Consider the following 26685-nt stretch of genomic DNA (forward strand, 5'->3'; position numbering starts at 1 on the left):
CTGTACATGTGCAGCCACTAACCAACCTCTTAGAGCTATTTTTGTTGTTGTTGAGACAGTTTCACTCTGTCGCCCAGGTTGGAGTGCAATGGTGCGACCTTGGCTCACTCCAACCTCTGCCTCCTGGGTTTAAGTAATTCTCCCACTTCAGCCTCCTAAGTAGCTGGGATTACAGGTGAGCACCACCACATGGAGCTGCTGTTTGTATTTTTAGTAAAGACGGGGTTTCACCATGTTGGCCAGGCTGGCAACTCCTGGCCTCAAGCGACCCAACCCCCTTAGCCTCCCAAAGTGCTGAGATCTCAGGCTCTAGCCACTGCACCCGGCCCCTAGTTTTTTTTTTTTTTTTTTCAGATGGAGTCTCACTCTGTCGCCCAGGCTGAAGTGCAATGGCTCGATCTCGGCTCACTGCAACCTCTGCCTCAGCCTCCCAAGAAGCTGGGATTACAGGAGCCCGCCACCATGCCCAGCTAATTTTTGTGTTTTTAGTAGAGACGGGGTTTCACCATGTTGGTCAGGTTGGTCTCAAACTCCTGACCTCGTGATCCACTGCCTTGGCCTCCCAAAATGCTGGGGTTACAGGTGTGAGCCACCACACCCAGCCCCTAGAGCTATTTTTTAAGTGCATTTTTGCAGAGGGAGCCAAGACTGGCCGAGTTCACGCCACTGTCAAACGCAGCACCTGTTGGGAGCTGGGAGGTGGGGCCTGGGCTGGATTGCTCCTAGGGCAGCTCCATGTGAACACTAAAGTCCAGCCACAGTCAGCTCAACAGGGTGAAAAATACTTGAGCAGCTGACTTCCCTTCTCAGGACACGTGCCTCCAAACCGGGGCAAAAAGAGAGTGCCACTCCCCAACAGGCCCTCGGGCGTCGAAGGGGAAGGTCCCTAATGTGCTTGGTCACCTGCCTGGGGCTGAGGAAATGCTGCTTCTGCTGGTGGCTTTAACACAGGGACAGCAGGGCCACGTCTCTGCCTGTTGCCAGTGGCTATGTTGCCATCTGGCGGCTGGAAGGAAACGCTGTGGTCCTGTGAATTCAGGGAGGAGTGGGCTCCGGCTGAGCTCCTCCCGCCCGCTCAGAGCCATGTGGGGCCTTCACAAGCGTCCTGAGATGAAGGGAAAAGACAGGTTTCACAGGGATTCAGAGCCAGTGTCAAAACACACGTTTTTTGACAAGGGAAGATGTTTATGGCAATTTGCTACATGAAAGGCAGATTACAAAGTAGGATGTACGGTATAAGCTACTTTAAAAAGCGTTCAAGTGTCTATATTTCTTTGTGTCTGATTGCAGAGGGAAATGGCTGATAGGAAATAAACCAAGATGTGAACAGCGTGTGGCTGTATCCGATTGTCAAGAGATTTCATGAGAGAACGCATGTGATGCATGAAGGCCTTTGTTCTTCTTTACTTATTTGTATTTTCTGACATCTTTTCCTGTTGTACATGTATCATTACTTAAGTAATGTAAGAAAAAAGAACTGGCCGAGCACGGTGGCTCATGCCTGTAATCCCATCACTTTGGGAGGCTGAGGTGTGAGGATTGCTGGAGCTCAGGAGTTTGAGACCAGCCTGGGCAACATAGTGGAGATCCCGTCTCTATAAAAACATTAAAAAATTAACCGGGCATAGTAGTGTGTGCCTGTGGTCCCAGCTACTTGGGAGATTGAGGTGGGAGGATCTCTTGAGGCCAGGGATTCAAGGCCAGCCTTGGCAAGATAGTGAGACCCCCATCTCTACAAAAAGTAAAAAAAAAAAAAAATAGCCAGGTGTGGTGGTACTTGCCTGTGGTCCCAGACTATTTGGGAGGCTGACGTGGGAAGACCACATGAGCATGGAAGGTTGCGGTTACCATGAGCCATGATCACCATTGCACTCCAGCCTAGGCAACAGAGTGAGGCCCTGTCTCAAAAGTAGTTAAAATAACAGGGAAGAATGCCAAACGCTCCTGAAGCAGGATGGGTGATGAGCATCATGAATACGACAGAGCAGGTGTCTCTCCAGATCAACCCACAGCCCAGCAGTCAGCCCTGCCCTCCATTCCAGGCTGCATCTGATCCTGGCTTGGGGCTTTGCCACCAGGTCATCCTGGAACTTTGGGACCCAACTCTCCTGGCTAGGTGGTATTGGGCAAGTTCCTTTACCTCTCAGTGAGTCACTTTCCCCAACTGTCCATGGGGCAATTATGAGATACACCATAGAGGGTTCTAATGAAGCCTGAGGTGACTTGCAGAACATTTGCCCTTGTGCTGCCATGGCAGACACGATGTGTTCTTGCCACTGTCATTATCCAGCAAGCCACTCACATTTCAGGGTGTCTGTCTAATGCGGGATTCACACTAGATCAGCGTGGCTTCCAGTACTGTCCTTGCACTCCCTGCTCAGAATCATCTAGAAAACCAGCTAAATGCAGATTCCCAGGCCTCGCCCCAACCTATAGAATCATTTTCAAACATCTGCATTGTCAACAAGTCTTCCAGCTGAGTCACAAAAGGTTGAGCCCACGGAAATAAGATATAATTGCTAAGGTCCCTTTCTGCTCAGATGCTGGGGCTTTTCTGATGACCTGACCAGCCTCTTGCCCTCTGCTACCAACTTTGTAATGGAAGCCAGGTCTTGACCCTGGAAGGTTCTACAGAATCCTAGCCATGGGCCATTCTTAGAAAATCATAGAGCACTATGATGGAAATTCTGTAGCCATTGCACAGTCAGGACGCTGAAGACTGGTGAGAAGAGGGCATTTGTCACACGGTTGGCTAGGGATGGAGCCAAGAACACAGTCCTGGTGTCCTGACTGGGATAAAAGGTGTGTGTACACATGCGGACACACACACACACACACAGAGTTATTCTTGCTGTAGATGGCCCATGCTGTGTGTACAGCACAAGGTCAAGGTCTTGTCCGCTGTCAGATACTGTGCTGTCCACGTTTGCATTCACACATATCCAAGCCTTTTCACCTCTTCTGAGTTTTTCTTTCTTTAGGTTAAGGCTTTGGGGCCGGGGTAACAAGGACAGAAAAGGAAGAGACAGGAAACGTGAAAAGAGCTTTGGGGTTTTTGTTTTTTGTGACAGAGTCTTGTTCTATTGCTCAGGCTGGGGTGCGGTAGCATGATTTCGGCTCACTGCAACCTCTGCCTCCAGGTTTAAGCGATTCTCCTGCCTTAGCATCCCAAGTAGCTAGGATTACAGGTGCCCCCCACCATGCCTGGCTAATTTTTGTATTTTTAGTAGACATGGGGTTTCACCATGTTGGCCAGGCTGCTCTTGAACTCCTGATCTCAAGTGATCCACTCGCCTCGGCCTCCCAAAGTGCTAGAATTACAGGCATGAGCCACTGAGCCCAGCTGAGAGCTTTGGTTTTAATGCTATTCCCTAAAGTTTTATTCTACAAGAGCAAATTATTGTCCTCATCAAGCAGATTTATTCAAAATTGTTACCTTGGCCTAGCTGTCTTGTTCTCTGAGCCTTTGGCAAACCCAGGGCCTGGCATACAGGAGGCAACTCCAGAAGTGCTTCCTGATGAAGTAAGGCCACTCTTAAGGTTTTTAGCCTGAGTAAAACCCTCAGGACTTTTACTGAATAAAAATCCTGGAGGAGGGCCAGGCACAGTGGCTGTAATCCCAGCACTTTGGGAGGCTGAGGCAGGCAGATCACCACAGGTCAGGAGTTTGAGACCAGCCTGGCCAACATGGTGAAACCCCGTCTCTACTAAAAATACAAAAAAATTAGCCCGGCATGGGGGGCAGGTGCCTGTAATCCCAGCTACTCAGGAGGCTGAGGCAGGAGAATCACTTGAACCAGAGAGGCGGAGTTTGCAATGGGCCAAGAACATGCCATCGCACTCCAAACTGTGCAACAAGAGTGAAACTGCATCTCAAAAAAAAAAATCCTAGAGGAACAAGATTGCCATTTAATAAGGTGGCCATGAATTGGGGAGAGGACAAGGAGCTTGGTCTTGAAAGCTCTTAGTTTGGGGTGTCCTTGAAGACAGTGGTTGGCAGCTCAGGACAGAAATCCAGAGTTCCGGGAGGAGTTATGGGCAGACAGTACTTAAGTTTATGCGATGTGAGTGTAAGAGTTAAATGAAGAGGAAAGAAACACGAAAAGCAGCTCAACAGTCAAAGATAGGTTTATTCTGGAGAATAAGCCTGAGAGGGGCTTCTGGCTGAGTTAGGTCAGAGGCCCTCTCTCTTATAGACTAAAGGTATTTAAGGGTTCAGGGTGGGAGAGCTTATCACAGGCTCAGAAAGTTTCTGTGTCTCTTTGTCTTGCCTATCTGGGAGGGAGAGTTTTTGTGTCTGTTCCTATACATCATCTTGCAACTACAGGCATACTTGCTGAGTCTGCTTTTAGCTTCCTTATCTTAGGGCATCTAAAGGGAAAGGAATGTGCTTATTAGGGCTCACTGTTTTACTGGGACCCATTATAGGAGGGTGAAGTTTGGTGGTTATCCAAGAGACTTCCCCCCCTCCCTCTGTGCCCAAGCTGTCTTATCTGTGTTTTATTGTCTGCTCTTCCCGGCTGCTTGTTGTTAGAAGAGAAGTGATTTCCTTGAAATGCAGGAGGTTAGAAAGGGAGCAGGTGGACTTAAAGTGGAGTTGTTTGTCCAAGATGAACATGCTCCTTCTCTGTCAGTGAAGAGATGGCCTAGGGACAGAGCAAGGCCAGAGAGGAGGTCCAGGGCCTGTGCTCTTAAAGTTGGGCACCCCAACTTTAAGATGTGTGTTGGGGTAGGGGAAGGAGTGCAAGACTGAGCTGCCTGTGCATGAAGGGGAAACTGAGTGGGATGGTCCTCTTGGTTCTTGTTTCAAGGAGCAAAAAAGGAATCTATTTGCTGCTGAAGTGTCCTATGTAGCCTAAGAGTCATTAGGATGAGGATTGAGGATTATCACTGGGTTTAGCAGTGGAGAGGTCGTGGGCCACATGGGCAAAAAGTGTTTCAGTGGAGTGATGGGACAAACGTCTGATGAACAAGGCTCAGGAGAAAAGAAAATTAATCTAGGAAGTCCAGTATTTTGACGAAAAAGTATTCCAAAGGCATTCATTTGACAATTTGTTACTGAGCATTTAGTGTCAGGCACTGTTCTGGGCACTGAGGATACAGTGGTAAACAAAAGAGACACAAAGCTTCACATCCTGGCCAGGCTTGGTGGCTCATGCCTGTAACCCCAGCATGTTGAGAGGCCTGGGCAGGAGGATCACTTGAGCTCAGGAGTTTTAGATCAGCTTGGGCAACATAATGAGACTCTATTTCTGTTTAAAAAAAAAAACAAAACCTTACATCCTAATGGAGGAAGAATATATAGTAAGTAGGTCAGATGGTAAGAACAAGACTTAGTGAGAAAAAGCAGGGGTGGGAAATCAAGGGGTTGGGGCAGGCTGGTTTTAGATGGGAAGGTGCAGAGTCCACGGGCATACATACGGGGAGGTAGGGAGGTGCAGTGCGAGCTTGAGAAACGTTCTTTCCTATTATTTTTTTTTTCAGATGGAGTTTCCCTCGTTGCCCAGGCTGGAGTGCAATGGCGTGATCTCGGCTCACCACAACGTCTGCCTCCCCCTGGGTTCAAGCAATTCTCCTCCCTCAGCCCTCCAAGTAGCTAGGATTACAGGCACATGCCACCATGCCTGGCTTATTTTGTAGTTTTAGTAGAGATGAAGTTTCTCCATGTTGGTCAGGTTGGTCTCAAAATCCTGACCTCAGGTGATCCACCCACCTTGGCCTCCCAAAGTGCTGGGATTACAGGCATGAACCACCATGCCCCACCTCTTGTTTTTAAATTATTTTTTTGAGGCAGTCTTGCTCAGTTGCCCAGACTGGAGTGCAGTGGTGCAAGCTCACTGCAGCCGCCGCTTCTCAGGTTCAAGCGATTCTCCTGCCTCAGCCTCCTGAGTAGCTGGGACTCTAGGCATGTGCCACTATATCTGACTAATTTTTGTATTATTAGTAGACACGGGGTTTCACCATGTTGGCCAGGCTGGTCTCCAACTCCTGACCATAAGTGACCCAAGTGCCTCAGCCTCCGAGTGTTGGGATTACAGGTGTGAGCCACTGTGCCCGGCCCCTATTAGTTTCTAGGTTGAGAGAAATAGGAAGCAAGGCCATAAACAGGAGGACAGGTGAGCTGCAGAGGTCTGAGAAGAGGTGACACAGGCATCTAGGGCAGCACGTGGCCTGGATCAAGGAGAGGGGATTGTAGGAGATGGTGAGGGCTCAGGAGAGCTGTAGAAACTGGAGAACGGCTGTCTCTCACCAGCCTGGCTGTGCTCCCTGTGGATAGTGCTGGAGGGTCACCATGTCAAATGGATGAAGGGTTCGGTGGGTGAATGATGGCCAAGGGGGGTCCACAGCGACAGCCAATGGGATGGATGGGCTGTAGGTGCTGGGAGGCTGAAGAGCTACGGGAGTTGGGATGAGGGAGGAGCCAGAGGAGGCCATAAGAGGAGGACACGGGGAGGAAGGGGAAGGTCCTCGTGTGCAGCCATTGCGTTCCAAGTTTACTTCACATGTACAGCGGGGATAACAGATGCTTGCTGAGCCAGCCTGCAGGACCACAGCGCAGCTGATGGTTGGAAAGCCAGGAAATGCACCTGAAATGGACTTTAGGGCTGATACCCTACTCTGAAACTGTGATGTTCTTCTGTGAAAAGCCTCGCCTCCTCACTGGTCTCTTGCTGGGTACCTTGTACTTCTGAGTTAGAGCTGCTTATGAGTATTCAAGGGTGCTCTCAACAGTCCTCTGTACAGGCAGTGCCATAAGCAGATCGCCTGTGACGTGCCGCAAGGTTGCCACCTCTTCCCCTCTACAATCTCACCTTGATATTCTAACGTCAGCGCCATGAACACATCTTTTCGCAAAGACCGTCAAGCCCGCTGGGAAGGGGAAGTACATATTTAGAAAGCCTGTTCAAGGGCCAGGCCCTGGGCAGGTATTTTCAGGTGGATGACGATAACAGTCAAGCCTTGTAAAAACGCTGGAAGATGTTCCTCTCATACTATAAAAAAGAAACCCCAGGGAAGATCCTGAGAGGGTGAGTGGCAGCCAGGAGTCAGGCTGTTCCGACCACTCAGAAACCTGCTGTACCAGGAGGGCAGGCCGGCAGATGCGGCTCTTATCCTTGCAGGGTGAGTCCTCGCTGCTATTTATTTTTATACTCCTATAGTCTTTAGATTAATAAAAATGCTAGAGGAAACATATTATATAGAAAAACTTCATTTATTCAAATTAAATTATGGTATGAGTTTCATATACAAATAAATTCTGTTGAATACTTAATATAAAATGCTACAAATTTCAATCTTGTAAAAATGCAAAAATATTTGTAATATTATACATATCTAATTCCTTTAACATGACCAACATGTACAGTAGCTGACACATGCACTCTCCCTCGAGCTGAAGCTGCTGAGACAGCTTTGGCTTCAGTGACGTCAGCACTCCCTCCCGCAGCTGCCTTATGATGAGCCAGGAGGCCCTCCTCCCCAAACCCCCAGCTCAAAATGCTTCAGATTATGAGCCTTCACCAGGAGGGAACCTAGCTCTTCTCTGGCTAGTTAGAAGGAACAGTCATGGAGAAACTGGGTCCTCCTGCAGTCCTTTTTTTTTTTTTTAAGATGGAGTCTCGCTCTGTCGCCAGGCTGGAGTACAGTGGCGCGATCTCAGCTCACTGCAACCTCTGCCTACCAGGTTCAAATGTTTCTCCTGCCTCAGCCTCCCGAGTAGCTGGAACTACAGGCACACGCCACCATGCCCAGCTTATTTTTGTATTTTTAGTAGAGACAGGGTTTCACCATGTTGGCCAGGATGGTCTCGATCTCTTGACCTTGTAATCCACCTGCTTGGCCTCCCAAAGTGCTGGGAACACAGGCGTGAGCCACTGGGCCTAGCCCTCCTGCAGGCTTGATACCAGCCTGCCAAACTGAGAACAAGCCTCCACCGTGGAGAAGTGCAGTCCATCACTGGTCTAACTCATTTTCATTCTGCAGTGTCTTCATCGCTAGCCCCCAGAGGGTCATGCTGGAGAAAAACTGGCCCTCTGAGTTTCTGTAAGTGGTGGAAGATGCTCGACTACCCAGGGGGTCACCACAGTGGTTGTCCAAAGCAGCCAGAGAGGAGCGGATCATGGCCATGCCATCCGCCTGCAGTGGCTCACCACCGGCTGAGGAGTCCACATTCGAGTAAGCATATGCCTGAGGCTGTGTCTGCGGCATCTGGGGCTTGGCAAGTTTACCAGGATCCAAACTCAGCTTGTCCTGGTCACTAACTCCATGAGGTTGGATCATGGACCGTAACTTGCAATAGGAGCCGCCAGAGTGGCTATCAAATTCTGCCACAGAATCTTCCCCTGAGTGGACGGGGAGTTTCACTGACACCGGCATCAGCGTTACGGACGTGTCTTGGGAGAAAGAGTCTGAGCTCTGAGACTTCTCGAGGTCGGAGGTCTCGATGGCTTGGCTGAACTCCTCCAGCACGTCTGGGCTCTCGTCCCCAGCTTTGCAGTGCATCTTCTTGTGCCGCCGGAGCACTGCGGAGCGGGTGAAGCACTTGTTACAGATCTCACACGTGTACGGCTTCTCCCCAGTGTGAGTGCGGACGTGCCTGCGGAGGTCACCTGATCCCCCGAAACACTTCCCTGGAAAAAGAAAAACATTTATTTATTTATTTAAACAGGATCTTGCTATGTGGCCCAGGCTGGTCTTGAGCTCCTAGCCTCAAACAATCTTCCTTCCTCAGCCTCTCACGTAGCTGGGACTACAGGCACATGACACCACACTTGGCTAATATACATATACATTTGGTAGAGATAGGGTGATGCCCAGGCTGGAAAAAGATGTTTTTACAGTAGCCATTCTGGAAGGATTCTCCCCTCCCTCCTAAGACACTGAACAACCCTGATCTGAGGAGAGGGGGTCACCTCACAGCTCCTGCTCACTCTGGAAGGCTTTCCGTTCCTGTGGGAGGTGCTTCTCCAGCTGCGGACCCCTCCAATGAACAGCCTTTGGGTTTGGAGTGTCTCAGTGTGAGACTTTGATTCTCACCGAGTCTCCCTGCACACGGGTACCCTGGGCACCTGCCAAGCCCGTGCTGAGAAACCACAGCTCTCCTCGTCAGTTTCACTGACATGTTCCTAAATCTAACACAGCCAATCTATAATTCAGAAACATCTTTTCTAAAGGTGTCTGTGTACTCGGGTGTTTTTTTTGTTGAGACAGGGTCTCACTCTTTCACCCAGGCTGGAGTGCAGTGGTGTGGTCTCGGCTCACTGCAACCTCTGCCTCTGAGGTTCGAGCAAGTCTCCTGCCTCAGCCTCCTGAGTAGCTGGGATTACAGATGCCTGACACCCTGTCTGGCTAATTTTTATATTAAATATTTTTAGTAGAAATGTGGTTTTACCATGTTGGTCACGCTAGTCTTGAACTCCTGACCTCAAGTGATTTGCCCACCTTAGCCTCCCAAAGTGCTGGGATTACAGGTGTGAGCCACCACATCCGGCCTGTATTCAGCTTTTGTTTTTGTTGTTGTTTTTGAGACAGAGTCTTGCTCTGTCGCCCAGGCTAGAGCGCAGTGGTGCAATCTCAGCTCACAGCAACCTCCACTTCTGGGTTTAGGCAATTCTCATGTCATACCCTCTCGAATAGCTGGGATTACAAGCATGCACCAACACACCAGGCTAATTTTTGTATTTTCTGTAGAGATGAGGTTTTGCCATGTTGGCCTGGCTGGTCTTGAACTCCTAGGCCTTAAGTGATCCACCCACCTCAGCATCCCAAAGTGCTGGGGTTACAGGCATGAGCCAAGGCGCCTGGCCCTGTATTCAGCTTTTAACAACATTTTATGCATTCCTCTCCAGGATCTATTTCCTTTCTCTGTGAATATGAAAGGGAAGGGATCTAGCTCCACCACGGGAATAGGTAAGATGAGAAGTAACTCAGCACATAACCTTAAAAGGCCACAGACTAGCTAAGAATGCGCTGCACAACTTACATGGATAAATATTTAGAACTTTTCACTTTACATTTCAATTCTCAGCTATCTAGCTCCAGTCAAGCAATGGGCAGGGTATGTTATTTAAAGTCCTTGAATAATCAAACTGGATGTGAGCTTACATGCACTAAACTTTGGGCACATTTTCCATATAAAAAATACTGTAGGCCAGGTGAGGTGGCTCACACCTCTAGTTCCAGCACTTTGGGAGGCTGAGGCGGGGGACCTGCTTGAGCTCAGGAGTTCAAGACCAGCCTGGGCAACATAGTGGGACCTCATCTCTACAAAAAATAAAATAAAAGTTAGTTGGGTGTGGTGGTGCATGTCTGTGGTCCCCGTACTCAGCAGCTGAGGCGGGAGGATCGCCTGGCTGCAGTGAGCAGTGATCGCACCACCACGACTGCACTACAGCATGAGCAACAAAGAGCCCCGTCTCAAAAAAATTTTAAAAACCAAAACACTGCAGCAACACATCACAGTGACCTTTGCCTTTGTGCTTTCACGTCTGTGTTCTGCCCACAACGTCAGGCTCAGGCTCCTTCACACTAGAGTGAACACATATTTAGTCTCCGTGTGGTCCTTACAGCACACACTTTACTCAGACGTGCGGTATTCTGTGAACTAGAAGCTTCACTGCTGCACATGCTGGCTGCTTCCAACTGTTTGCTGCTCTAACATAAGGTTTTTTTTCTTCTTTTTTTTTTTGAGATGGAGTCTCATTATGTTGCCCAGGCTGGAGTGCAGTGGCACAATCTTGGCTCACTGCAACCTCCATCTCCCAGGTTCAAGTAATTCTTGTGCCTCGGCCTCCTGAGCAGCTGGAACGACAGGCACACACCACCATGCCTGGCTAATTTTTGTATTTTTAGTAGAAAACAGGTTTCACCATGTTGGCCAGGCTGGTCTAAAACTCCTGACCTTAGGTGGGATCTGCCCACCCTGACCTCCCAAAGTGCTGGGATTACAGGTGTGAGCCACCACGCCAAGCCAAGTTTTTATCTTTCTTTACATCGTTTCCTCATGATAAATTCTCAATAAATTACTGAACAAGATGGGACAACCACTTTTAGCATCCTTAATATGTAGAATTTTTAGTCGTGATAGAATTCCCACCAAGAAAGGGGGGAAGGGGGTTGTCTCTCTTTCATCTCTCAAGTAGAGAGAAGCTTGGCTCCATCTGTGTCCTGGTGTGAGGAGGGCACAGAGGAACAGTGTCCACCTCCTGCACAGTAGGTCTAGTGGGGGACAGGCGGGTAGGTGCCATACTGCTGTGGGCCTGCAGGTCCCTGAATCAGGCCTGAGTGCTGCCATCCACTGGACAAGAGGCATGCTGGAGCTGCTCGGAATCAGCCAGGGAGGATGCCTGAAGGGCAGTGAAAGCCCAGCAAACCCTCCCTATAGTAAGTGGCTAATAAACCCAGGGAGCCAGGAAAGAGGCCAGCTGGAGGAACACACATGGCTGCGTGCAGGCCTGCCTCTTGGAAAGTGCAGTGAAATGCTGGGAGATGAGAGGGAAGGCAGATTTGAGAAGAACCATGAAGCCCAGGCGTGCATGAGAGCGAGAGCGCAAGCCTGTGAGTTTCCAGCACTGAAACGCTCAGCACGTGCAGCCCTCTTGACATCGATCTGTCTATAGATCCAAGAAAATGGAAACACACCCCCACGCAAGCATTTGTACATGGATATTACAGCTGATTTGCTGAGTCCAAGAAGTCGACTACAAAAGACCCTATGTTGTATGAGTCCATGCACAGGAAACGTCTAGAAGTAGTAACAAAGACAGAACCTAGAGGAGTGGCAGCCAGGGGCAAGGGCTGGGAGTGGGGTTGCTACTGGGTATAGGGCTTCCTTCTGGGGTGATGAAAATGTTCTGAAATTAGACCACGGTGAGAGTTACACAACTTTGTCAAACTACCAAAACCCACTGAATTGTTCACTGGAAATTGGTAAATTTTATGGTATGGCACTATTGTCTCAAAGCTGTTAAAAAATTGACCCTGTCACATAACGTTCCTGCTCTCTTCAGCTCTCCCCTAGTCCCCCGAAGCTGACCTTGTCAGGCTGGGAAACCACAGTTAGTGAGGCAGGCAAAGGGCAGAACCCTAAGCGGGGTGGAGAGGACAGAAGGGCCTACTCTGCTGTCTCCATTGCAGGGGTCTGAGCAGTAGCAAGGCCTAGCTGGGGAGGGAGGAGAAAATTTACCTTTAAATCAAGTTCACAGCTGTGATAATTATTTAGAACTGATATTTTATATCAGTGATTTGAGACTACATTACTGATTCTTTGAGATGAAGGTCTTGCTCTGTCACCCAGGCAGTGGTGCGACCTCGGCTCACTGCAGCCTCGATCTCGTGGGCTTGAGAGATCCTCCAGCTTCAACGCCCCCAGTACCCAGGATTACAGGCACACGCCACCACGGCAGGCTCCTACGTTAGTGATTTAAAGTGATGAAATCTCACTTTCTAAGAGTCATCAGAATGGTCATGGAGTTGCCTAAATCTGTATCCAGAAGATCTGTGTACAATTTAAATGGAGGGACAGAAACCAGGTTTCCTCTGGTTACATGGAGAAGTCCTGCCGGTTTCGGATTCCAGCTACAATCAGAATGAGCCCCTCCGAATGGTGCCCTGAATCCAGGCTCCCTAAGCTGGACTCTGTGCTGTTTCTTATTTGGTCTAAACACATCATCATCAAAGTTGCTGTCACTCATATTTTTGCCCATGATTCAACAAGCACCTCAACTACTTGTGATGGGTACACACACTTCCTCTTTAGAGGCCATGTGTGTAGGGATCCTGGCTCCAGCACTGTCATCATGGGTCATGTGTTACCTGACCCCGAGTCTCCATGTCCTCATCGGAGTGGTCAGGTGCCTGAAACTGAGGGCTGCCAGGTTTCCACTCTCCTTCCCGGATGCTCAGAATGAACCATCAAGTGCCCACAAGAATGGCCTCTGCTCTGTAAGTTTGGGGTCTAAAGAAGCCCACCCTGACCCCGGCATGTCCTCCTAAGGCTCTGGCAGGACCTCCCTTCTGCAGCCCTGGGCCGCTCTCTTCATGTGCAGCTGCACGTCCTGCTCCCTCCCCACTCTCCCTCTTCCCATCTGGACCATGAGCCCTCAGCACCTGGGACTCTGTCTTAGTCACCTTTGTATTGGGAGCATTTAGGACAGTTCCTAATACCTCAAAGACAAGCAGCAAATGCCTGACACACAAGTGAAGGAACGAACGAGAGATCATGTTGAGGCAGTAAATAAAACAGCACTACTCCCATTTCACCTCAGAAAAAACAAAGGGCTCATCCCAGACACGTAATCAAGGGCTGGGGGGCGAAGCCCTTCCCACACACGGATGACTAGGGGACAGGCGGAAACCCAAACTCACCGCAGGCAGAGCAGCTGTAAGGCCGCTCCCCCGTGTGCCGAATTCTGTGCTTTACTAATTTCCTTTGCATATTAAAAGACTTTCCACACTCATCACAGGTGAAGACTTTATCAGCCGTGTGTGTCTTCTTGTGCTCCTTCAAATTACTGAAGTTACTAAACCCTAGAGAGACCATAACAGGTGTTAAGCTGAAGGACAGAGAACATTTTAATCAGAAATCTTCAAGAAAAATAGGAAAACACTCAGCTGTACCTCGACCACAGATGTCACACAAGTGTGGTTTTTCTCCTGAGTGAATAATAATGTGACGCTGGACGTCGCCAGAGGCTGCAAACCTAGAACGTAATTTGAAAAGTCAATTAAGAGCCTTTCTACATTACTGTGGGCCTTTATAACTGTAGCTCACTGAGGGAGGAATATCTGCTCCTGACACTGTTCAGAATGGCATCTGAACTGGACTGGTTTCATTCGAAATATGCACTGAAAAAATCCTTTTTTTTTTTAAGGAAAGCAGAACATGATGCAAGTGTCTTGTTTTTAAAGCATTTATTTTCTACCTGATTTCATTACACTTTCTTCCTCAGTTTTATAGAGTGCAAGACCAGGTGCTCTATGGTTTAGCATCACTGCCTCAGGGGCTATGAAGAGAGTAAAAACGGAGTCGCACAGTTCAGAGCCAAGTGCCCCTTCCACCCTTGCAGTTCTGCCAAGGTTCCTGGGGTCTCGTGGGAGAGACTCTAGCTGGGTGCTGCCAACCCAAGGAGGATGACTTTGAGAGAGCCCGGAGTGAGTTCTGCCCTGGTCTAGCCACGTGCAACCCTGGCTCTTTTCACTATAAAATAAAATGCAAACAGGAGCTCAGAGTCTCAGGGACCAAGATGCATGGCCATCACCCTCCACTGTGAATATCCCCAGAAAATAAGCTCTTGTCTTTCTGAGCCACAGCAGAGACTTACACCTATCAGTCCTAACACTGAGAACAAGGGAACTAAATGAAGAAAGGGAACCAGCATTCACTGAGCAGATGCTCTGTGCAGATGATCAGTTACATTTTCTTTTTGAGACAGAGTCTCATGTGTTGTCCAGGATGGAGTGCAATGGTGTGATCTTGGCTCACTGCAATCTTCACCTCCCAGGTTCAAGCGATCATCCTGCCTCAGCCTCCCAAAGTGCTGAGATTACAGATGTGAGCCACCACGTCTGGCCCAGTTACGTGTTTAACAACCATTATCCCACTTAATCGTTCCTCAACACGGCCAGGCAGGCATTTTCACTCCCATTTTCCAGATGGGAAAACCAAGTTCAGAGACGGTTACTAACTTGCCTTAGACAATAATTCCAACCCAGGCCCTCAGATGCGGAAATCTATATTCTTTACTTTCCACTATGCTTGATAGCAGAGTATGTTACATTTGGAAGAAGATGCTGCGTATAGACCTGGTTTTAAACACATGCCTTGGCCGGGCAATGTTGCTCACACCTGTAATCCTAGCACTTTGGGAGGCCAAGGTGGGTGGATCACCTGAGGTCAGGAGTTTGAGACAAGCCTGGTCAACATGATGAAACCCCATCTCTACTAAACATACAAAAATTAACCGGGAGCGGTGGCATGTGCCTGTAATCCCAGCTATTTGGGAGGCTGAGGCAGGAGAATTGCTTGAACCCAGGGGGTGAGGTTGCAGTGAGCAGAGATTGTGCCACTAAACTATAGCCTGGGTGAAAGAGCAAAAACTCCGTCTCAAAAATAAATAAATAAAAAATAAGCACATGCCTTACTCCGAAATGGAATTCAGAAGGTTCAGATTTCAAACCCCATGCAAAACAAGACACGCAGTGACTAGCAGTGAAGTGACACCATCTGAGGCTGCAGGAGGCCTCTGCTCCTCGGCATCTGGAATGGGCAGTGGGCAGCAGATGATACTGGGCCCCGAACTTGGCTTTCAGTGTTCAGGTAGCTATAGCAGAAAGGGAGATGTGCTGCCCTCTGCAGCTTTTGTTTGCTTTCTATCATTGGCAGAGACAATAGTTTTCCTGAAACTGAATCTAGAGTCGCTTCCTCCTTGGCTTTCCCCAGCATGTGCTGACACTGAATGTGAGGACTCTGATTTCTAATTCATCCCATGACTATCTCTTGCCCCAAGACGCTTCAGTATGAATCTGTAAGAGGCAGACACTCTGGACCATTTATTTTTATTTTTATTTTTGAGACGGAGTCTTGCTCTGTCGCCTGGGCTGGAGTGCAGTGGTGCGATCTTGGCTCACTGCAGCCTCTGCCTCCTGGGTTCCAGAGATTCTTCTGCCTCAGCCTCCTGGGTAGCTGGGATTACAGATGTGTGCCACAACGCCTGGCCAATTTTTGTATTTTTAGTAGAGATGGGGTTTTGCCACAGTGGCCAGGCTGGTCTCAAACTCCTGACCTCAGGTGATCCGCCCGCCTTGGCCCCTCAAAGTGCTTGGATTACAGGCGTAAGCCACTGTGCCCGGCCTGTACTGTTTATTTTTATGGTCCCATATAGCACTTAGCATACAGCAGGCATCTAAAAAATGCTGAATCAATGAATGATTAATAAATGAATGTAAAAGCTACATAGCCAAAGTGCGCACAGAGCTTCGTGACTAGTGTAGTCCCGGCTGACGCCTGTTGTTCTGGCACAACCACCAGATGACGGAGTACGAGGCCTGACTGACATATAGCCAAGGGTGGGAAGGGGGGTTCAGGGTGCCACCTGCACACACAGCAGGGAGGACCTCCTCATTTACACCACGGTGCAGAGAATTCCAACTGCCAGGCACTTTATTCCATCTCAAGGATCAGATTCTTTCCCCAGGTCAAAATCCTACCCGCCCAGAAAGACTCAGTTCCCTTCTCCCAGGGACGGAACTCTCACAAGCTCTTACAGGCCCACGGCTTGTGGCACCTTCCACCACCTCCTTGTCTCCTGAAATCTAGTCGCTTAGCTGGCAAGTCCCATTTCCCCTGGTAGACAGTCACCTCCTTGGGGGCATTAATCTATTATATTTTCAGAGACATTTTTAGAATGAATGAAAATTTCAGTATAAAATAATTTTGTTCCACATAAAGCCCCATATCCTCTTTGGGGCTCCTGTCCTAGATTTTCTTTCTTTGAATTAACGTTTCTTTTTATTATTCTCTTATGTGTCATGTGTAAAGCCAGAAGGTTTGAATTTAACCTGTTTTCTGCAGTGGCAGAGTCAGCCCACATGTGGCTCATCTGTGAGCCACCGCTTCGGAGGACACTGACTTCCAGAGACACTGAGACTCAACAGGCTCCCTTCCACACAGAAGAACATGCCCAGCACTGACCTCTTTCCACAGATCTCGCAGATGTACGGTTTGTCACCAGAGTGTCGTCGTAAGTGAGTCTGTAAGTTACCTGCCTGAAAAAAGAGGAAAAGAAAAACACACCAATAATGAAAGGTTTTTGTTTTTTAAATTATATACATTCAAAAGGAAAACTGACACATTTAGTCAGGTTTCAATCCAACTTCCAGAAGAAGATGAGATACACACAACTCAAAAGAAGCCACGTGCAAGGGGATCAAGAACAGCCAGAGTGCCTGGCCACCTGCTGCACATGGCATGCATCTCTACACCATCCTCCATGTGAGCCCTTGGCTATGTCCTAGCTCAGGCACGTACTATGCAGTGCTTCCCTCTTACATAGCACCCTGTGGAGGCTGCTTTGGTGGTTGTCAAGCCTGTACTTTAAACAGGCCTTGATGTATCTTATTTGGGCCATGTATTTAAAACATTATTTAAAAAAAAAAAAAAAGCACCATACATCCTTATTTCAGTGTTGTTTCTTTCTAAAAAACATGCTTTTGTTCATAAAGAAGGAAACAGATTTCTAAAAAGTACTTCCTCTGGCAAGTACACGTGGTTCTTTCTGACAGGTGTCTTATCTTTACCTTTGTACAAAAGTGCAAATCAGGAGGATCACAACAGCCTCTCAGGTGCTGGGCCACTGTGTTCCTAATTTCTGAAACTAGCAAGGCTTTGCCAAGAATGAAACGGAGATCATCAGATGGATTTCTATTTACTAATCAATAGGAAATCAATCTTAAATTACCTAAAGTACAGTGAAATTAAAACTGCAAATGCCTCAGATATTTAAAAAGCTACTTGCTAATGTTTCAAATTAGGATTTGGAAAATCTTCCATTGCTGTAATTAAGTTAATAGTCTCAACCTGTCATTTTTCCCCATTTTAATTTTGTATAGTGTCTCATTATAAAAAAAAAAAAAAAAGAAAGAAAGAAAAAAATGCACTGAAATGAGCTAATATACCCAGTGGTAAGGCTGGCATCATGCACAAGATAAGCAAAAACCAAGAATGAATACTAGCCAACTAACACATGTGACTTTTTGAATTTGCAAATTGTATTTTAAATAAAATGCAAAGATGAAGATTCATGGTTAAGGTTTGAAGATGAGTTTGATATCGACCTGTGAGTGGAAACTAGAACTCCCAAGTATCAAAAAATGCCATCTGTGGACTATACAACATGGAAGATTCATCATGTCTGTCAAACGCTAGGAAACAGAGTTAGACATCACATTTAAGAATATGATAAATATGGCTTAGAAAAAACCTGAGATTTTCAGTAACCAAAGAGAAAGAGTTTGGAAAAACTTTGGAAAATATACAGCTTTTAACAGAATGGCTACTAATAACAATAAAACAAATATCAACAGCAATATATACTTGCTGAACTGCAAATAAGGCCTTTATATGTACTATCAAATTACCACCTATTTTCTTGAGATAATAATACAACTAACACTGTATTCAGATAAACTGTACAACTACCATTGTATTCAGATGAATAAAGTGGTTGTCCCAGTTACATGGTGTGGCCAGAAATTAATACTGGTTGATGTGAATCTAAACTCCTCTACTTGTGAGGAAAACTTGAGGATGCACAAGTTTCTATGAATGAAATAGTATGTTTTGAATATTCAATATGACAGTAACTCTGCCACATAATGGAGAGTTAAAATAATACACCAGTGTTTTAAATTAGTCACTTGCAAATGTCAGAAAAGCTATCAGTTACATAATAATCTGCATAGCACCATCTGCTGAACTGTTAAATTAGAGCCCGCTTGTTTTCAGTTATTTTGTAAACTATGTATTATGATTGAAATGCATTCTGGGTCAATTCTTAGCAATGCTGCATTTTTCCTTTTTAAAAATGGCATAACAATTACTTGTTTTCAAAAGAAATATACTTGAATGATCTTCCATTTAATATTTTAAGTGGTAGGAAAAAAATGTTCTTTACCTATTTTGTACTAGAAATAGATAATGAAAATAATCTTTCTCTCTGATAAAGGAATGCATATTTCTGATGAACAATATAAAAGCAGATTATATAAAACTAATGGAAGAGCCAGGCAAAATATCCATTAATACATTCAGATAATTTATTCCAGGTTACACAGCAAACTCAGGCCCGGATTATTAGAGCTTTAGTCAATTTTTTTTTTTTTTTTGGTAAACTTTTGACATATTCTAGTACTACAGATATCCTAGGTGCACAGACCACATCTTAGAAATCATCTATAGTCGTGTCCATAAAAATTCTAGCAAGTGGTAATAACAATAATAGCTAGCATTTCTTAAGAACTTACTGTGAAGCTCTTTGCTAAGTTGCTGCAAAGAGTATTTAACTTAGTCATCACAATATCTTGTAAAGCGGTATTATTCATGTTTTACAGAGAAGTCAACATAGGCTCTGAGAGGTAAGACCCAGCCTTCGGTCATAAAACTGGGATTGAATTCACTAATTCAGGTTTGCCTAGTGACTCCAAAGTTTGAACTGTTAAACCTATGTTAAAGTTATTAGCAGTAAGTGAACTTTGATCCTTTCTAATACCATTTTAACTTCAGACGGAGTTGTTAAAATTTTTAACAGAAAAACTCTGCTGTACAGAAGAATTAACATCTGCCTTGAGCAATTTTTATAATAAACTCCTTCTGACAGGTACTTCAACCTCGGTAATTAAACATGAACAAACCCAGCATCTATCATCTATTTCCAATCATGAACACTCTTAACGGCAGCTGAGTGTTTATATGTAAAAAAAAAAGTCAGGAATCATAATCATTTAGAGATAAAAGGGATCCCAAATCTTTTCTTTTTTCTTTTGAGATGGAGTCTTGCTCTGTCACCCAGGCTGGAGTGCAGTGGCATGACCTTAGCTCACTGCAACCTCCACCTCCCGAGTTCAAACGATTCTTCTGCCTCAGCCTCCTGGGTAGCTGGGATTACAGGCCCATGCCACCACACCTAGCGAATTTTTGTACTTTCAGTAGAGACGAGGTTTCACCATGTTGGTCAGGCTGGTCTCGAACACCTGACCTCGTGATCCACTTGCCTTGGACTCCCAAAGTGCTGGAATTACAGGTGTGAGCCACCGTGCCCAGCCAGGATCCCAGATCTTAAACGTCAGCTAGCTCAGGAATTTCTAAACTTTAGGATTTCATGAGGCAATAAAATTAAAAAGAAAAAAATGTAAGGATTCACAGAGATGTCACTTAAATAATAATCACCCTTTTGATAAAATGACACTTAACAGTAAAAGTGTGGGAAATATAACCTTAGAGATGAAAATGTAATAGCTTGGGTAAAGCTCATTAATTGTCCTTATTTTTGTGTTTCCACCATGGATGGGTGACATTGTCACCTCTGGCATGAGTCCACATCAGCACCCTGGAAACGCCTCCCATACAGTAATCCTGCAGAGGACACTAACACCCCCGGACTTGGGCAGACAGCTGGCCAGACAGTGCTGCTGGGAGAGCCGCGCCTCTCAAAACCCATCTCTGTACCAGCTGCCCAGTGTTTCTATTTCTACCTGCTTGGGGGAACAAAAACAATCCTACTCCTCTCCCAAAGGACAGGGCATTACGCCTCATTTTCTTTCCAGTTTCTCACATGACAAGCGCTCAAAACTTGTCACTCTTTTGGTTTCTCTCCAATGCCCTCCAAACAGTCCATGTTCTACGCCACAAAGAAAACACTTCCCTCTGAGTGTGACTCAGTCACACTTTAAAGTATGACATGACTCTTCCTTGCAGAGATCTGGACATATACAGTGTCCAGTCTCATAGACAGATGCAGCCCCTGTTGTCACTCCAAGATGATGCTAACTTCCTTATGCTGGCGTTCTCATTATGTGGGCTGTGGTTAACTTTTTAAAAAAGACTAACACACTAAATACTAAATTCTCAGTAAGCAGGATGAGAGATTCTTATTTGTAAATATTATTATACAGGAGCAATCCAATTCCCTATAACCACAAACATTTATTCTAGTTCATTACAAGAAAAGAATGTTAGGCATACGGTGGAGGATGGGTGAGCAGGCATCCTCTACTACACATCTCTTTGCAGACAATCTGCTTTCTTGCTCCAGCATGCCAGGGACACAGTCTCGCCCAGTGCCTGCTTGTCTGCAGGGCTCACCTAAGCAACCTCTCAAACACTTCATGCCCTCATGCTGTCCCAAACACACCTTTCAGGTAGAAAGGACTACTGTCTTTTCTTTGCCCACATTGTTCCTGTAGATATGTCAGCATTTCCAACATTTCACTGTACTTGATCACTTACATGTCTGTTTCTTCCTCTAAACAATAAGCACTTGGGCTGGGCGCAGTGGCTCATGCCTGTAATCCCAGAACTTTGGGAACCGAGGTGGGTGGATCACGAGGTCACGAGTTTGAGGCCAGCCTGGCCAATATGGTGAAACCCTGTCTCTACTAAAAATACAAAAATTAGTCAGGCATGGTGTTGCATGCCTGTAATCCGTGCTACTCAGGAGGCTGAGGCAGAAGAATCACTTGAACCCAGGAGACGGAGGTTGCAGTGAGCCACAATCGTGCCACTGCACTCCAGCCTGGATGACAGAGCAAGATTCTGTCTAAAAAAAAATAAACCAATCTCCTAGAGGCCATGGCCATTTTTGTACCCCCCTCCCAGCATATGGCAGAGCTCATGGACAGCACATAGACACTGTAGGCTTGCAACAAACATTAAAACAGTTCCTTGTTCACCAAAATCCATACTTACTATGAACATAAAGCAGTAATATACATCTGAATACCATCACTACGTATGACTCTACAGTCATAGAAACCTAACAAAAGTACACAGACAAATATAGAAGGGAAGGATTTCTGGATCAAGCAAGGGCTACCTGTGGTAGGATTTAAGAGAGTTCGTACAGGTCAAGGGCTACAGTAGTAGTTCTCAACCTTGGCTGCATATCAAAATTGCTGAATTTTTAAAAATACCAACACCTGAGCCCCACTCCAAATCACAGAATCAGAATCTCTGATGTGAGCACCAGGCATCCGGGCCAGGAGAAAGGAGTGGAGGCGGACTGCAGCCTGCCTGAATATCTGGTTTTAATTTATAGGGTCAGCGATGTAGAGTCAGAGAAGGCATGAAAATGATGGAACTGCTACTCTCATCATAATTTAAATGTATAAAAGGCTTTCAGCCCTAGTTTTTCATTTCATCTTCCCAACAGTTCCGTGAAGTAGTAGTATCCTTATTTTAAAAATTAGAAAAATAAGTCCCAGAGAAGTTGCGACTGCTAATCATTAATGGTTATTAGTCTGAGTCTCATGATTTTGCCATCAAACTAAAACTGCTGAGATGAAAATGGTGGGGGCAGGGAGGTGCCTCAGAAAGATTGGCATCTGAGGGTCGTGAGGACAGACAGGACAGAAGAAAGTGGATGGCAACAGGCGAATGCTGGCGTTTCCTGAGGGCTTACTGGGTGCCAGGGACTGCTCTAAGGACTTGCCTTTATTAACTCATTACTCCTCACACTCTATGGGAGTAAGTGATCTTCTTATCAGTGTTTCACAGATAAGGAAACTGAAGGGCCAAACGGTAAGCTTGCCCAAAGTCACAGTGTAGTTAAGTCCCGACAGAGGCAGAGCTCAATTCTAGACTTTGCAGCCCCAGAGGCTGAGCTCTGAACCCCAGGCCAGACTGGCAGGAAGAATGGGGGTGGGGGTGGCTCATCAAGAATGGCAGCTGGACTGATGAGCACTCAGCGCAGCTCGTCAAATCCTTCCTGAACACCTGCTGGCTCTGGGTGTTCTCCTGGATGGGAAAGAAGACACAGCCCCAGGCCCAGCCCAGAAAAACTAACCGTCCAGGGGGATACAACCCAACCGAGTACAAGAAGGGAGACACAACGACTTGCTGAATCCCAGCAGGCAGGGGGTCAAAGAGTGAGAGGGTGAAGAGTCATTAAGGTGGCAGGTTTGGGTGTGTGAGAAAAGGAACTGACACCCTCAACAGAGGAAGGGAAAAACTGGAAGAGCCAGCTCTCGGGGGAATGCCAGAAAACACGGTGCCTGCCATTTCCACAGTGTCTCAGCTCCCGAGGCACGCACTGCTGCCGCAGGATCTACCATGCTCTGTGCGAGACAGTCGTGCTGGTGGCCGTGCCCTGAAGAGCTGCGCCCTCACGCCCTGGAGCAGCTTCTATGTGATTTACCTCTGGAAGCCCCGGGCGCCGCACAATAGTTACCTTCTGTTTCAGAGAGAAAGTAGGTTCCCACAAGCCATTTTCTATAAAACATTAGGTCTCGAGGTTTCTTTGTGTCCCATGCCCAGCGCAGTACCTGGCCCATGGGAGGGTATAACGAACGCTTCCTGAAGGAGTAAAGGACTACGTGTCCAAATGACCTTAAGAGGTCAGCTAAAGGCAGCAGTCGAAACAGGGAACAAAACTTGTTTCATCTTTTTTCCAACATCCCACAATCTACAGTCCCAACAAGAATAAGGAGATTACTTGTCTTTGGCCTATGCCAGCACAATGTGCAGCCTCCAGGTACACCAAGCTCAAGGTTGTTGACTGACCTTCATTCGTGAAACGGAAGACATATACTAAGTTTGGACTCATCCTTAGTGAGGGAAAAAAGTACTGTAAGAATTCACATGTGAAAAGTGCTATTTTTCTCTCAAAGAACTAGAAATCTGTTTTCTTGAAAAAATTTTTTCCTGATTTATTCTGAAGGCTTTAAGTTACAGATATAATCAGAGGCTTCTCTCACAAGTACAAAAGTATGTCTCATTTCCAATAAAATAACACTGTTTCAGGTTTCCAATTATTAACAATAAATAAGAGTATTCCCACCTGAGAGAAATGTTTCCCACAAATGTTACATTCAAAAGGTTTCTCACCTAAAACAAAACAAAACAACAACTTGTAAAATCATTACTAATATTTCTTCAATCATTTTTTGTTTAAATGACCTCCTATGTACAGTCAAAATGACATTATGTTCTGTATCATAACGGTATGAAAATGGGGAGTGTCTGCCTCCTCACAGTTATCTCTTGCCTTTATTTCTACACAGAGATGACAAAAGTTATACATATATATAGAGAGAGTCAGAGTCCTGCTCTGTCACCCAGGCTGGAGTGCAGTTGTATGATCTCGGCTCACTGCAAACTCCGCCTCCCAGGTTCAAGCGATTCTCCCACCTCAGCTTCCCAAGTAGCTGGGATTATAGGTGCCCACAACCACACTGGCTAATTTCTGCATTTTTAGTAGAGATGGGGTTTCACCCATGTTGGCCAGGCTGGTCTTGAACTCCTGACCTCAAGTGATTTGCCTGCCTCAGCCTCCCAAAGTGCTGGGATTACAGGTGTGAGCCACCGTGCCTGGCCAAAATCTGTATTTTCCTCTAAAATATTAAACAGTTCTCCAAATAGAACCTATGTTAAAATCCAATGTATTTATCTACATCAAAGAAGACTCACATTCTGGAAGTGGTCTTTTCCTGTAGTCAAGATGAGTTTTCCTGCCGAGCAGACGATCCTGCTCACTTGTTCTTTGGCCTGATGCCACTTAACCACCAATCCCTAACAGTCATAGGGTCACTTGTTCACACCACACCAGGTATGAACACAGAGAACCCCAAACAGAATGGGACCTCCTGAAGCATGAGTGTGACAGGGAAAGTGTCCCTTGCTGCAGTCTTCCTGCCTTGGTCGCTCAAGGAAGAAAGGAAGCTTTCATTATGGGAGATGTGCTCCTCTGCCTACTTCTTTATCACCTCTAATTTCAGTAACTGAATAACTGCACTTGGGGATAGAATAGATTGTAAGAATGGTACTTTACTACAGAAAAACCACAGCTGTAGGCTGGGCACAGTGGTTCATGCCTATAATCCCAGCACTTTGGGAGGCTGAGGCAGGCGGTTCACAAGGTCAGGAGTTAAGAGACCAGCCTGACCATCATGCTGAAACCCCGTTTCTACTAAAAATACAAAAATTAGCGGGGTGTGGTGGCACGCACCTGTAGTCCCAGCTACTCAGGAGGCTGAGGCAGGAGAATCGCTTGAACCCAGGAGGCAGAGGCTGCAGTGAGCCAAGATCGCACCACTGCACTCCAGCCTGGGCAACAGAGTGAGACTGTCTCAATTTTAAAACAAAAACAAAAACAAAAACACAGCTATTCTGAAATGTGGTCTATAGAAAATGATCTGAATTTAAAAGCACACCCAGTGGTACTGCCTTTGATCTGATTAAATATAACCCTAATGAATAGACTTTAAATATCGAGAACCTTTCATTTTCCCCATTTCCCTCAAGTCAAATGGTTTCATTAAGATCTTCTTTAAAAAGTATCAACAATGATTTCCCTTCCTACTATATTGTTTGGTCTTGGTGCCTTGAAGAAAGCAGCTTGCTCACTTTCTGGGCTCATTCTAGAATTTATATATAGACACACATGCACACACACACACACACATTTGAGATGGAGTCTCGCTCTGTTGCCCAGGCTGAAGTACAGTGGTGTGATCTCAGCTCACTGCGGCCTCCGCCTCCCAAGCTCAAACAAGTCTCCTGCCACAGCCTCCCAAGTAGCTGGGATTACAGGTGCCCATCACCATGCCTGGCTAATTTTTATATTTTTAGTAGAGACGAGGTTTCACCATGTGGGTCAGGCTGGTTTTGAACTCCTGACCTCAAATGATCCGCCCACTTCGGCTTCCCAAAGTGCTGGGATTACAGGTGTAAGCCACTGTGCCTGGCTATATATTTTTATTTTATCCTGAAAATGTCTAATGGCTTCCTCAACCCAGAATAATTATATTTATATTATTACTATATTAATAATTATATTAATTCTGTATTCTAATAAATGAAACTGCGTTTATGTCTGAAGTTATTGGGGGTGACAGATAATAAGTTCAAGCCCCATAAGAGACATAAGAATTTGAAAAGAGAGAGGTCACCAGTTACTAAAACTAATAAATGACCAATGTTAACAATTCTACTCCAGTGAGCCTCAGATTTTTTGGCCTCGGGACCCCTTCACACTCTTAAAATTGAGGTCCTAAAAAGCTTTTGTTAATATGAGCTACAACCCATATTAACTACATGTGTGTGTGTATATATATATATATGTGTATATATATATATATATATATATATATATATAATTGATATCTACCATATTAGAAATGAAAACAGAGTCATCTTTAGAACAGATATATACACACTTCACTGGCCATCAAGGTGAGGACTTCATCACACGCCATGTAGCCTTGGGCAGACTAACTGTACACTCATGAGGAGGAAAAAACAAGTAACATCTTAGACTATTTTGAAAATAGTGTGGGCCGGGCATGGTGGCTCACGCCTGTAATCCCAGCACTTGGGAACGGCGGATCACCTGAGGTCAAGAGTTCGAGACCAGGCTGGCCAACATGGTGAAACCCCACCTCCACTAAAAATATAAAAATTAGCTGGGCATGTTGGCACATGCCTATAATCCCAGCTTCTTGGGAGGCTGAGGCAGGAGAATTGCTTGAACCTGGGAGGCGGAGGTTGCTGTGAGCTGAGATTGCACCATTGCACTCCAGCCTGGGTAAGAGCAAAACATTGTCTCAAAAACAAAACACAACAAAAACAAAACAAAAAACAAAACAAAAGACTGTTGGCCTCACAGACCCCCAAAAGGGTTCCCTAGACCATACTTTTGAGAATTGCTGCTCTTCTCAGTATAGTATTTATGTCCCTGTAAGTATCTTTGCCATGACTGTATCTGTCATTCAAAGAGGTTCTCCCAGAATAAACAATTTTTGATTCCTTTAAAAGCTAAGCAGGTAAGTTTCACAAAAATAAAAAATTACAGCCATCAGGCCACGCATGGTGGCTCACGCCTGTAGTCCCAGCACTTTGGGAGGCTGAGGTAGGCAGATCACTTGGGGTTAGGAGTTTGAGACGAGCCTGACCAAAGGGTAAAACCCCATCTCTAC

General features: G+C 46.1%; 1 protein-coding gene across 1 annotated transcript in view; it reads right to left on the reverse strand.

Moving 5' to 3' along the window:
- Positions 1-7778: 7778 nt before the first annotated feature.
- ZBTB49 (zinc finger and BTB domain containing 49) overlaps positions 7779-26685 on the reverse strand; it is a 33607-nt gene continuing 14700 nt past the window's right edge. The window contains 5 exon segments of the mRNA XM_017539162.2: positions 7779-8630; positions 13366-13527; positions 13618-13700; positions 16691-16764; positions 23550-23596. Coding sequence (XP_017394651.1) covers positions 7954-8630; positions 13366-13527; positions 13618-13700; positions 16691-16764; positions 23550-23596 — 1043 coding nt within the window. The 3' untranslated portion in view covers positions 7779-7953.

The sequence above is a fragment of the Cebus imitator genome, unplaced genomic scaffold (genome assembly GCF_001604975.1).
Source record: "Cebus imitator isolate Cc_AM_T3 unplaced genomic scaffold, Cebus_imitator-1.0 Scaffold117, whole genome shotgun sequence".
Taxonomy (NCBI): Eukaryota; Metazoa; Chordata; class Mammalia; order Primates; family Cebidae; genus Cebus; species Cebus imitator.